The sequence below is a fragment of the Sphaeramia orbicularis genome, chromosome 16 (genome assembly GCF_902148855.1).
Source record: "Sphaeramia orbicularis chromosome 16, fSphaOr1.1, whole genome shotgun sequence".
Lineage (NCBI taxonomy): Eukaryota > Metazoa > Chordata > Actinopteri > Kurtiformes > Apogonidae > Sphaeramia > Sphaeramia orbicularis.
Window position 1 is genome coordinate 42411204 of NC_043972.1, and position 13334 is coordinate 42424537.

The following is a 13334-nucleotide window of genomic DNA, read 5'->3' on the forward strand; positions in this document are numbered from 1 at the left end:
AAGGAGGGGGGTACCTTCAAGAATTTTTTTCTTTGGATACATTTGATATATCGGTCTGAAATTTTGGCTGGGCTAGTTTTCATGGTTGAACTTCACATGGTAAAAATTTGAAGCAAATCCAAGATGGTCAAGCAGGAATTTTTTTCTAAACCCGTTGAATTGAGGTAGAATGACCCATATTTCCTGGGTAAAAATATTTTGTAGCTCTACATCATATGTGTCAAACATACGAGCTGTGGGCCAAAACCATACCACCAAAGGGTCCAATCCAACCCACGAGACGAATTTGTGAAATGTAAAAATTATACGGTGATATAACAGTCAGTGATGTCAGTTTTAGCTCAGGTTTCACATACAGACCAATAGGATCTGAAGTGGGTCAGACCAGTAAAATACCATTGTAATAACCTATAAATAATGTTAACTCTACATATTTCTTTTTGTTTTAGTGCAAAAAAGTAAAACTATTTGAAGATAATTGCACTTACAAACTATTCTTTCACAAAAAATGTGGAGAAGCTTGAAAGTTCTGGCCCTCGCTCATATGTCGCCGATGACCCCTTCTGTCCAGTGGTCATTTTTGGTGAATGGGCTACAAAACTGTGCAGACCTCTGTTACAAATGAAAGAACCATGACAGGTATGGAGGAGATGAATCAGGAAGTAGATATTGTGCAGGAGGCAGGTGACAGGCAGGAAGTTACAGTATATCTTGATTTGGGTTGATAAGAAGGTTTCATTTCACCACCAACTCCCCAACAGTCACACTATTAAACCTAGGTGAAAAAACAAAAAAAAAAAAACAAAAAAAAAAAAAACCCTGACATCTCTATTCCAGGAGTATGTTTGTTCTGTGTGACACCAATTTCTCATTATTCACAGCAAGCTAGCAGTAACAAGCTCTTCCTTCCTGAGTTTCCCTCACTAGAGACAAGGAGCAAAAGTGAACAAGCAAACCAGAGGCTCCTAATTAACGAAAGAGCCCATTTTATACAGACTGACATCACCACGAGAGGAAAAGTCCCCTCTGCTCCAACGGCAGAGCCACAAAGACAGACAGGAGAGGCATCCCCTGGAGGGAGACATTAAAGCAACTGAGGACGGCAGAAAATCTCAAGATATGACAATTTTTTTTTTTTTTTTTTTCTGAAAATGAACAATTCCTGACAAGTTATTCCTTCAGCTAGCATTCTCTCACTTGTCAAAGCAGTGGAACAATACAATCTGGAAGTGAGAGATACTGTATATGTGCCATGAGGTCCTGTCAAATCCAATTTTCAGGAAAGCATTTGAGAGATTGGGATGTTTGTTTTTTCTATAATGATTTCATACTGCATAGAAGTGGAGGTTATCATGAAAACGTGCGTATGTTTAATAACCCTTAAAGACCCAAACAACCACTGATGAACAAAACCATCTACTGATTTAAAATGTTTAATACCTGTTGATCCACAAATCCTATTAATCCATGTAAATAATTGATGTAAAATACAGTTTGTCGTCTTTGCATAGTCATCAGATATGACCCATTTGGACGTTCAGAGCCTCTGTAGTGAATAGGGGTGTAAGAAAATATTGGTTCTGCAATATATCGAGATATTTCATTTCATACTGTATTGATATTAAAAAGTACTGTATCAATATTTTTAGGTATTTATTCAAATGCAGATATTGTGGAGGTTCATTTTGTTTTTTAGTTTTTGTTTATTTTTTTATTTATTATTATTTGACACTCTTTTATTAAATAATGTTAGTTCCTTTATTGGGATTGCACAAAAATAATGTTATGATGTTAGTTATGAACTAATAGAATATGAACATTAGAACAGAATCTTAAACTGTAATGTCTGTAAAACTTAATTTAAGTTCTAACGCAGGAAAATTTTGCGATATATGTCATGACCTGGCTCAAAAGGTCACAACAAAGAAAGGGGAGACAACACCATGTTAAACTTTACAAAGTATCTTTACTGAAAATATTTAATCAAATTGAATAATCAAACAAATCTTAAATAACTCAATTGAACCAAATTAAAGATATAATTATATGAGGTGTGGAAGTCAGTTAAATCAGTGGTGTAGGATGTGCATGAGTGAAAATGGTGTGTCGAAGTGTTGTAAGTTGCAAGGAAAGAAATTAATTAACCTAACCAAACATAACCGAACGAAAACTGTGGATACCTGGGAGGAGGTCAGGTCAGGGAGAGAGTCAGAGAAAGAATGAGTGCGACTAGAGGATCTGAAATAATCTCTGCACTCCAGGTCCAGGTGTGCAGCATTACCAACGAGCTGCAACTCAGTCACCAGCTGGAAACACCTCCAAGCTGACGTCACAACCTGACAGTCATCACATATAGCATTAGATCCTGTTGTGATCAAATAAAAATGTGTTTAGTATTTGTGCATGTTTCTTGTGTAATTCAATTCTTCAAGAAAATAATCATTTAAAAAAAGAAACAAAAAATTGCCTTTTTAAGTATCACGATATATCGTGATACATCGTATTGTGATCCTAGTTTTGTGATTTGCCAGATTCTTGCCAATACACAGCCCTAGTAATGAACGTGGAAACATTGTCATCTTCTATAATAGTGATACCCAAAGTGTGGTCCAGCACCCCCAAGGGGTCCATGAGAGGATGTCAGAAAACGGCAAATTTATATCAGTGTTTCTCAAATCACCCTCATCTGACTTCCAAAGCAAAGTTAAGAGTACAGATAATTGGTTTCTAAATTAAAAGCAAATCAAATGGAGACTAAATAAGCCTAAGAGTAGACTTTTATTGACTTTGTCTATGCAAACCCACGTTTTGCGTCACCACCTCTATACAGTTAGATTACCTTAGGTTGATTATTGTCATATCAAAGACCTCTCGTGACTTGTGAATTGTGGTGGAAATGAAGTAGAATAGCGAACTAATCAGAAACAAAGAGTGACTTGAACAGTTCTAAAATACGACAATGGATTGGTGACTGAAGAGAAAAGCTGGAGAAACGACGACCAATGTTAGCAACAAGGTGCAAAGACATTCTGCTAGCATTGAGCTGTTAGCACCATTAGTACTGCAGACTTAATCTGTAATATGAAAAATATCATAATGTTGTAATATGGGCTGTTTAAAAAAGTTTTTTTAAGGGTGGGCGTATGAAACTGACCAGCTGGTTAGGTGGTCCATGATTTTTTTTTTTTTTTTTTTTTTTTTTTTTTTTATGCTAAAGTGGTCCTTGGTGTGAAAAAGTTTGAGAACCCCTGGTCTACAACATTGATTCACCAGTAAAACCCATGGAGTTGGATCAATGACAGTGGATGGACACACTTGGTTTATGTTGAAGGGTTCATATTTTGCTAAACCCACTTTAATTAGTCTTTGGTTCATTTATTTGTGTATTTGGACCCTAATAGTTCATAAAGTTTGAATTTGAACCCTCCAGGTGCTGCAAAGCTATCTTTATATTCATTTTGGCAAAAATTGAGTGGATTTCTACAACCTGTTTTAATTCCTTCTTAATTGGTTGCGTCTATAACTAGTTAGGTCACAACATTTGCACATATGGTCGAGGCAGAGGTCGAGGTAAAGGTCAGTGGAGGCGGGGGGAGATGATCCACAGGCTGTGCAGTCACTGGTTCCCGTCTGGATGTACAGGATTTCAGTTTTTTTCTTTAGAGTAGGGGTGTCAAACTCATTTTAGTTCAGGGGCCACATTCAGCTAAATTAGATCTGAAGTGGGCCAAACCAGTAAAATAATAACATAACAATATATAAATCATGTCAACTCCAAACTTTTCTCTATGTTTTAGGGTGAAAAAAAAGTAAATTTACATTATGAAAAGGTTTACATCTACAAACTATCCTTTCAAAAGATGTGAATAACATGAACAAACTGAAATAAATAAGTGTAATTTTAACAATATTCTGCCTCAGTTTATCATTTACACATGTACATTATAACTTACAGATCACAGTGGATCTACAAACACACAAAACATTTAATAACAGGCAGAATATTGTTTAAATTGTACTTACTTCTCTTTAGATATTTCAGGTTGTTCATATTTGTTCAGGTTATTCAATTTTTTTTTTTTTACGAAATTATACTTTGTTTTAGTGTAAATACATGAAAATATTTACATTTACAAAAAGAAAAATTTGGAGTTGTCATTATTTATATGTTATTATGATAGTATTTGACTGGTCCTGCCCACTTCAGATTAAATTGTTCTGAATGTGGAACCTGAACTAAAAGGATTGTTAATATCTTAGTGTAATTTTTGCATGTCACAAATTCATCCCAAGGGCCAGACTGGACCCTTTGGCGGGCCGAATTTGGCCCCCGGGCCGCATGTTTGACACCTGTGATTTAGAGGAAACATTTTTTGAATTTCCATGTATTTCCTTTTTTCTTTATTTTGTACATTAAAATGCTCCCAATGAAGAGCATAAAAAAATAATTAAAAAAAAGACTTCCGATGAACATTTCTCCGAGTACAGAGAAACGAGGTAGAGTACGGTCAACAACCTGGAGGGGGTGGGATGTGAAGTGGCTCATTTGCATTTAAAGGGCCAGCGCTCAAAACAACCTTTCTGGTGTCATTACTTAGAAATAGGGTTGAAGAATTGACCTGTGGAGTTGAATTTATGAAGAATTCAGACCCAAACATAGCATTTACAGTTTATGTAGACCACAGGGAAATGTTTTAAAATGCATAATTCCATTTAAAAAAAGCAAAATATCACTTCAATATCCTTCAATTTAGTGATATATTTTGCTGAAACAGTCACTTTTTCTTCACTTTTTTCTATTTCTGATATAATAACCTTGTTGAGCCGCATTATGTAATAAATTCCCATTATGTAATAAAAGTTCAAAATGTAATAAGAATGTCACGTCATCTTGTAATAAAGCCGCATTATGTAATAAGCTGATGCATTTTGTAATAAACTATGTCAACGCATTATATAGTACATTTTTTCACATTATGTAGTAAGTTATTACAATTTGAGAAATTTATTACAAAATGCACTTGACACATTTTTATTTTAAACAAATGTAATAACATGGTTCATTATGTAATAACAATCCAAATTAAAATAAGTTCAGAGCAGTTTAGAAGAAATTAGTGACAGGAGCTACAGGTAATGTAATCAGAATTTTAACCACACAGTTAAAAAATTAATTTAGCACATTACATTTTCCTGAAAATAAAAATATGTCAAGTGCATTTTGTAATAAATTTCTCAAACTGTAATAACTTACAACATAATGCGAAAAAATTTACTACATAATGCACTGAGGTAGTTTATTACAAAATGCGTCAGTTTATTACATAATGTGGCTTTATTACAAGATGACGTGACATTCTTATCACATTTTGAACTTTCATTACATAATGGGAATTTATTACATAATGCGGCTCGACAAACCTTCAACTGTAATCTGAACTTTTATGAACATCTACATGATCAGAAAATTAAATCTAAGAAAATACCTGAATTTTACTGTAAAAACACAAAATACAGAGGATGATATTATAATAAATGGTGATAAATCACTTAAGAAAAGTCAAATATAGAAAAAAAAAACTATATTGGAGCTTCCACATTAGTAATACTGGGTCTTTATGGGTTAAAATCCACATCACAGGTCTTTGTTTCTCATCATTCAAATGTTTAACCCCTGTGTGCCTCTGCGAAATGATCATGATGACAAATTCACACAGTTGCGCTTTTGTTTATTGAGTAATTCGTTTCGGGTAATATGTTCTGCTCCATATAAGATAATCAAGTATCAGCTCCATAAAAATGGCAGCAAGCAATTCTTCAGACCATTTTCGCAGCAAACAGGCCCTGATGCCATTACATGCAGATATAGCCTCATTCAAAATAATTGCCACTTAATTTCTGAGCGTGGGGGGAATATACTGTATTTGCTGGCAACTAAACAGCACTTCTGCAGAGGCAATGATGAAAAATGTGGGTGTCTACTCAGTCATGACCCAAATGCTTAAACCCTTTAAAGTAGAAAGTACTATATAAAAATATTCCTGCATGAGAAATGATGAGCTCGATTTTACATCAGTCAGCCACTTCGGTACTTAATACTTTCTGTTGGAGTGGTTTTACTCATCAGTTTCACTGCTAAGATCTAGAATTGAAGTGACACTATAAAGCACACGTTTGCCAGTGAGTCCAATAATGCATGAAAAACAGCAGGTTGTTATTCAGGATGTTCATTTGAATGTAAAAATGAAGGTGGAAAAACTCGTAAAAACTGCACACAATTCTACAGAGGAATAGAATTCAGCTTAAGTGGACCATGAATGAAGACTGAACTTTTACTACGGTTTAATTAATGAGTTGCTGCTCCGATCAGCGGAACAACAATCCACGTCAGTGCCTTCCAAAACTTATACGACCGAAAAGCAATTAATTTAAGTGAAAACATTTTGCTTTGAGTTGCAAATGCTACATAGTAAATCGTGGAAATTGCAGTAATTGCAGTCATGGTTAAGAGAGTGCAGATAAAAGTTTCTGGCAAAGGTCAGTGTTGATTGTTTTTGGAGGACTGGACTCGTAATGTTCCGCTGACCCATCCACCCACGCTGACCTTCTCCCTTCTGCTGCACTATTACGTCACCCCGTGTGTTCGTTTGTTTCCAAATCTGCACCACCGCAACAGCCACATGGAAACTTAAAGTGGTCATGTTTTGCTAAACCCACTTTTATTAGTCTTTGGTTCATTTATTTGTGCATTTGGACCCTAATAATTCATAAAGTTTGGATTTGAACCCTCCAGGTGCTGCAAAGCTATCTTTAAATTCATTCTGGCAAAAATCGAGTGGATTTCTACAACCTGTTTTAATTTCTTCTTAATTTGTGAAGTTTTATAACTAGTTATGTCACGACATTTGCACATATAAGGTCAAGACTTCTGACGAACATTTCTCTGAGTACGACATAATTGTTCATCAGCAGCAGCGGTTGTAGTCCATACTGAAAATATGTCCGAACTTCGAGCCAATTACCAAAAATGTTCAGTTGTTGGTTGAATGGGACAGAGCAGCACAGCCAACAACCTGGAGGGGGTGGGGCATGAAGTGGCTCATTTGCATTTAAAGGGCCAGCGCTCAAAACGACCTTTCTAGTGTCATTACTGAGAAATAGGGTTGAAGATGGACCTGTGGAATTGAATTAATGAAGAATTCAGTCCCCTGCTTAGCATTTACAGGGTGGGGAAGCAAAATTTACAATATTTTGAGGCAGGGATTGAAAGACAGTGTATGACCAATTAGTTTATTGAAAGTCATGAGAATTTATTTGCCACAAGAAAATTTACATAATAGAAAATGTTTTTATTCTATGTGTCCTCCTTCTTTCTCAATAACTGCCTTCACACACTTCCTGAAACTTGCGCAAGTGTTCCTCAAATATTCAGGTGACAACTTCTCCCATTCTTCTTTAATAGTATCTTCCAGACTTTCTCGTAATAGTTTTGCTCATAGTCATTCTCTTCTTTACATTATAAACAGTCTTTATGGACACTCCAACTATTTTTGAAATCTCCTTGGTGTGACGAGTGCATTCAGCAAATCACACACTCTTTGACGTTTGCTTTCCTGATTACTCATATGGGCAAAAGTTTCTGAAAAGGTATGGATAATAGTGTTAGGTATGATTATGACATCAATATATGTTTGGTTTCAAAACAATTGACGTAGTGCCTGCGGAGAAAAAACAACTAAATGTTCATTGTAAATTTTGCTTCCCCACCCTGTACAGTTTATGTAAACCACAGAGAAATGTTTTAAAATGCATAATTCCATTTTTAAAAAAAAGCAAAATATCACTCCTTGTTGTTTTAGTTAGCTTATTAACAGTCTGGTCTAGACAGCTCTAAATGTAAAGTGTCATGAGATTATTTTTGTTGCGATTTGGCGCTATATAAATAAAATTAGATTGACTGATTGATGGTTTATGGTATTTTGGTATCTGGCAAAGTGCCAGATACCAAAATACAGTGGTGTAGTCCAGGGCATACGGCAATATACAGAGTACAACTACTTATTTTTCAGTCAACATTGCGTATACCCACTTCTAAATCCCCCTGATGAGCACCATTCAGTAGTATCTGAGCCAAATTGCCCATGTTTTCTCTGAGGATGGTGAAGCCATGACCCGCCCTACTCTGCCTCTAATTGGCTAGTACTCGGTACCTTCACTAATTAGATTGGTTAACTTTAGGCATGAGGATTGATGGGCCAATCAGAGGCAGAGTAGGGCGGATCATGCCGAGCCAGAGCCAGGGCTCTGCTTAGCACTGGCCACCTCTGGAACCTGAATGGACACCTCAGGTACCAGTGCCACTCCAGTTGATTGACAGGTCACTGCACGTCACGTTGAAAGATGTGCGATTATTGGAAATGCAAACAAGAAAGGGAGAATATATGTCTTTCAAATGAGTGACACATATTCAGAGAACCTACTTTCATGGAATACATAATTCTGAGGTAAGTTTTAAGGTGGTTTCAGAATGAGTCATTGTTTTAAACTACTGGTCAAATGACTGCACATTTAGAGGAGAGATGTTGTCACCAATAGTTAAACTGTGAGTAGGCTAATGTTATGAACGGCTAACATTATCTTATGTTTGCTTCATGTTGAATACATTTCCATTCATGCAGCTGCTTGTGTGACCAGTAATAAGTACAAACTGCTCCTGATCAAGTCATGATAATTTTATAATAGTGAGCAAATACTACTGATGGATTTTTGGGTCAACTAAATAGAGTAGTCTTATATGTCACGGTTTCTAAAACGTCATTTTTCTGGACTACTTTTTTAAGAAAAGGCAAAAATTGAGAGTATACCCACTCCTCCAGGGACCACTACACCACTGCCAAAATGTACCCAGTTTCATAGAACCGCCCATATGCCAAAAAAGTAATCAGTATCGTATCGAATCATAAAAGTGTGGTATCGCCCAGCACTAATACTGAGCATATCTGTAAGAGCAGGTTGAGAACATTCTGATCCCTACACATGGTGGAGGCTGATCTAGGCCAAACAGTGTCACAGTCAATATGAGGAGCGCCACCGCTCTGAGCAAAACGCCATCCCTGGAATGAAATATACATGAGCATCCTTTCTGCTCAATTGGAAGCGAGTCTTTTTATCTGTACGGTAGCTATACCATGAATAGTCTTACGTATACCCACACATCCATGACATGGACCACAGCACGGAAACATTAACCCCCATGAAACAAACACTGTCAAAACCATTGCTCAGTGTCAATCCATCCTTATATTTCTTTGTGAGGTGCAGCGAGCACGGCAGAAGAGATGCTGTGCCACAGGCTTCAAAGCGGCCCAGCCCACCCCCCGTTTACTGGTGGAGGGAAGAACTTCAAAGGGTGGCAGAGAAAATGAAAGGGACACTTTTCATTAGGCCCTGGCGTGAAACTTACCGGAGGTCTGTGACTGCTCTGAACCAGACACGGCTCCTTGATATGCTGAATCGCCGGGTGGCAGAGTGGCAGGGCAGGAGAGATCGGGGGGGAGGGCCACGGTGGAGGTGGGTAGGGTAGGGGTGGGGGGGGGGTCAGGGATGGAGGCAGAAATGGAGAGAGAGAGTTAAGAAAGAAAAGACACAAAACAGTAGACAAATCAAACCTGGCAATGACGCATTTATGCAAGTCACATCTAATATTCCCTTTAACCTTTTTATAATAACACAAAAAGCCTTTAAAATGTAAAAGACGAGAAGAAGAAGCCTCGAGCCGTCTCATTATGGCTCTGACAATCTAATTGAACTTATATGGGAAAACTTACTGCCAGACCTTTCACAAATGCAAAAAGGCCAGGTCATTTCAACAGCGCTAAAGAAAAGAATAACATCTGCCAATATCAGATGTGGGCTGTAGACTGTCTGGGATCTGTTGATTTCACTGCACATGAGGCTGCAGTACTTTATTTTTTGTCGTTACCCTGCCCCGAAGGGGAGGCAAGGGTACTGTTTTGGGTTCAGTTTGTTTCTCTAGCCACTTTACACAGCAGCTAAAATTTGCTTAGAGGTCTTATTTCTGTCTTTGTGCATAAGAAATCAATATAAGTGAATCCCAGTGACGTGCAGTCAGAGGAGGCAGGGGAGGCAGAGCCTCCCTTGTCATTCTTGAAAAGAAAAAAATACTTAACCATAAAATATAATAAATGTTGATAGTTTTCAGTTGGTATGTCCTATAAACTCATTTTCCGTTCGAATCCAATATTATTATTATTATTATTATTATTATTATTTTTTTTTTTTTTTTTGTCAATTAGAATAGCAGAATTTCCGCATGCTCCGTTCAAATACAGGGAGGAGGCAGCGCTGTGCAGTGCCTCCCTCAGAACTGTCTCCTCCCCTCATGAACTCTGCTGAAAATATTGTGTCGCTGTCCCTCTGTATATCGCAGTTAAAATGCTTTCAAACACTCTGATTATATGCTCTATCCTTCCATAATCTGCATAACATATGGAATGTATTTCTGTAATGTGTTTAGGCTCGCAGATTGAATCAGAAACCGCAGTGAAAAAGTCACTAGGGGAGGCAAACAGTACCCCTGCCTCATGATAGATGGCGCCAGTGAGTCCACAGATTCATGTGCTTATAATCTTCTTCGTTCTTTTTTATACACTTTAATTCACCTCATCAAAAATGGAGGATTACATTTCATGTACAAATAAGGTAAGACCATAAACTTTTTTATTTTTAGTTTGAATGGCTCTTTTTGAAGGTTTCCTGTTAAGTTCCTGCCAGTCTACTATGCTGACTTGATGCAGAGCCCATATACCCAGGCCATTCCTTTTGCTCACTCTCTCTATTCCAGTTTCTCAGGCAGTGGCGATTTCTCATAGACTGCAAGGGAAGCCCAGCTTCCCTAAATTTACGAAAATTAAATGGTTAAATATGGTTCGGTTGTGTTGACATTTCATTGACCACAAATGTGTTAGAACACGTTCATCTCAAAGACAAGTTCGTTCAGAATCAGCTTTATCACAAATCAATGGACGCGATGTTGTTCACTTCTCATACATTCCCGTTGCGCTGTTTTCTCCTCCATCTCTGCTCAGTGCATTTGTCCGTAGACTGTGGGCGTCTCTGGGCTTCAGTGGGACTGAGTGGAACAGTTGTTTTCATTGCCTCAAAATTGGATGGTAATTGGATAAATGCCACGATGTTGTCCCGCCCCCGGACGCCGGACGTCTCTGGGGGTGAATGAAGTTGTGGGCGGAGCTCAGCCGGGCAGGACGCCAGAATCCCACGTGCTGATTGGAGGATCAGTCGAAAGGCTGAATCCCATTGATTGACAGCTAGTTTCCAGATCTGCTCCTTCCTGACACGTTCAGTTTAATACGTCAACATTCTGCTGTGAAATCAGAGAGAGAACCACTACGAAATTACTCGTTAATTTCTTGCACTGTAAATAAACACTCATTGTACTTCCTTGTTTCAATTTGACATAATTCAGCATTTTCTTGTTTCGGTTACATAATTTAATCATTTCTTGTTCGAGTTTAATATCGTTTGTAGATAGTTAAATCAATCATACTGTCGGCTAGGTCAGAGTGAAAGGAGCATCTCTTGTTTAAAAAGGCTGAAGTCTGACACCCACAACACAATGGGCCAAGGCAATCTAAGCAGAGAGGACACTGGTCCAGTCCCTGGAAAAGACGTCTACTTGGTACGATAAGGTCACTGACCATTTTCTTAAAAAGGAACGGAGGGCCGAATGTATGTTTAAATAACTTGACAATTTTTTTTTTTTTTTTTTTTTATGTAAGCTGACAATGAGCTTCCCCTGTCTGAAAGACGAGCAGCCGCCACTGTTCTCAGGCCACCATATATTTGTAGATCTGGCTCTGAAAGAGTCAGTGCCTCCCCAGCCATGAACCCCACTGCACGTCACTGGTGAATCCCAAAGGAACTTTGTGTTGGTAAATGCAAGTTATGCAAATTTACAGGATTTCAGTTCTGTTGCAACATTTTGATGGTCATATGAACTATGTTTTTCAGCTCAAAATGTCCAATTTCATCACAATTATGCTATATTTTCATGTCACAAATGGTCAAGTTATATTTGAATTGAATTTACCTGAAAACAATATTCTATTCTTTTAGATTCCCCAGTTTTTCTTACAAGATTCTATACTACATATCACATGTTTTATTTTACAGGTTGCAATATGGAGAATGGTGCTGATCCATCCTGCTTATGTTACACCAATACATACATGAAGAATGTCACACGTCACTTTTAAATCAACAGTTTTCTAATAATAAGCATTTTTATAAAGAAATAACAATTCTATATTGTTATTTACTCTTTAGTATGATGATAAACTATACAATAAATAATTCTGATCCTAGTTTTGCACAGGGATCATTTGTGGAAATGGTGACATGGCTGCGAGCATCAGTATGATGGGATCCGGAAAAAACCATGTTACATCTGTCCACTGCCACAATTTTGTGTTTTTGTGTCAGCTGTTATTGTTTTAGATCCCAATACTAACATTTTATGAATAAGAGGAGAATTTGCAATAGTAAGTATATAAGTTATTACTAATGAAGTACTGGTACTGACAGAGCATCATGGGTAATATCACGGTCCGTCCACCATAGCAAAAGTTTTCACATACACGTGCTATTCAAAATCCAATATTTCTGAAAATATAGCTTCCACTGTCAAATAATATCATAGTCTGTGCACAAATGTATTAGCATTATTTCAACACAGTTCTATACATTTCTTACAACTTTTTTTTTGGACAAAAAATGGCCACTCATTTGACCCCCTAAGTAAATTTTAGCCGACAGAGATCCCGGAAAAAAAAGTGAGATGGTGATCCCACCTTTTTTTCCACCACTGACCGATTTCCACAGCCAAGCCAAAGGAGTAACAGAGGTGAGACAGGCTGGACTGTTACATAATGGACCTATGTTCTGGAATCAAAGGGGCAGTGACGCAGTGTATAGTGTGATGTATAACTTGTGTGTTGGAAATATCCCAAGCATAGCAGTGTTGCTAACCTCTCCAGAGTCTTTCACCATTCCACAAATGTTAGCATGGATAAAGTCCTCTGCCTGAAGTGACAACAGCTAGTGGATCTCAGCATCTCCCCAGTTTGACATCTTTCTTGTCACGTTGATATGTTTGTTTACTGTACATGGCCAGCTCTCATTTTTAAATATGTCATCAAACGTCACCTCTATTGTGGAACGACAGGTGTTCCTTTACATAGCGTTCCAGAATCATGATTCCACCTTTATCAGGGCTCTGTTACTACCTCCACAGG

At 37.6% G+C, this 13334-nt stretch overlaps 1 protein-coding gene across 2 annotated transcripts in view; it reads right to left on the bottom strand.

Annotated features, from left to right (window-relative positions):
* myom3 (myomesin 3) overlaps positions 1 to 13334 on the bottom strand; it is a 249462-nt gene that overhangs the window by 136824 nt on the left and 99304 nt on the right. For both annotated transcript variants that reach the window (XM_030159207.1, XM_030159208.1), the window contains exon 8: positions 9464 to 9508. In XM_030159207.1, the coding sequence (XP_030015067.1) occupies positions 9464 to 9508 (45 nt within the window). The remainder of the gene's footprint in view (positions 1 to 9463; positions 9509 to 13334) is intronic.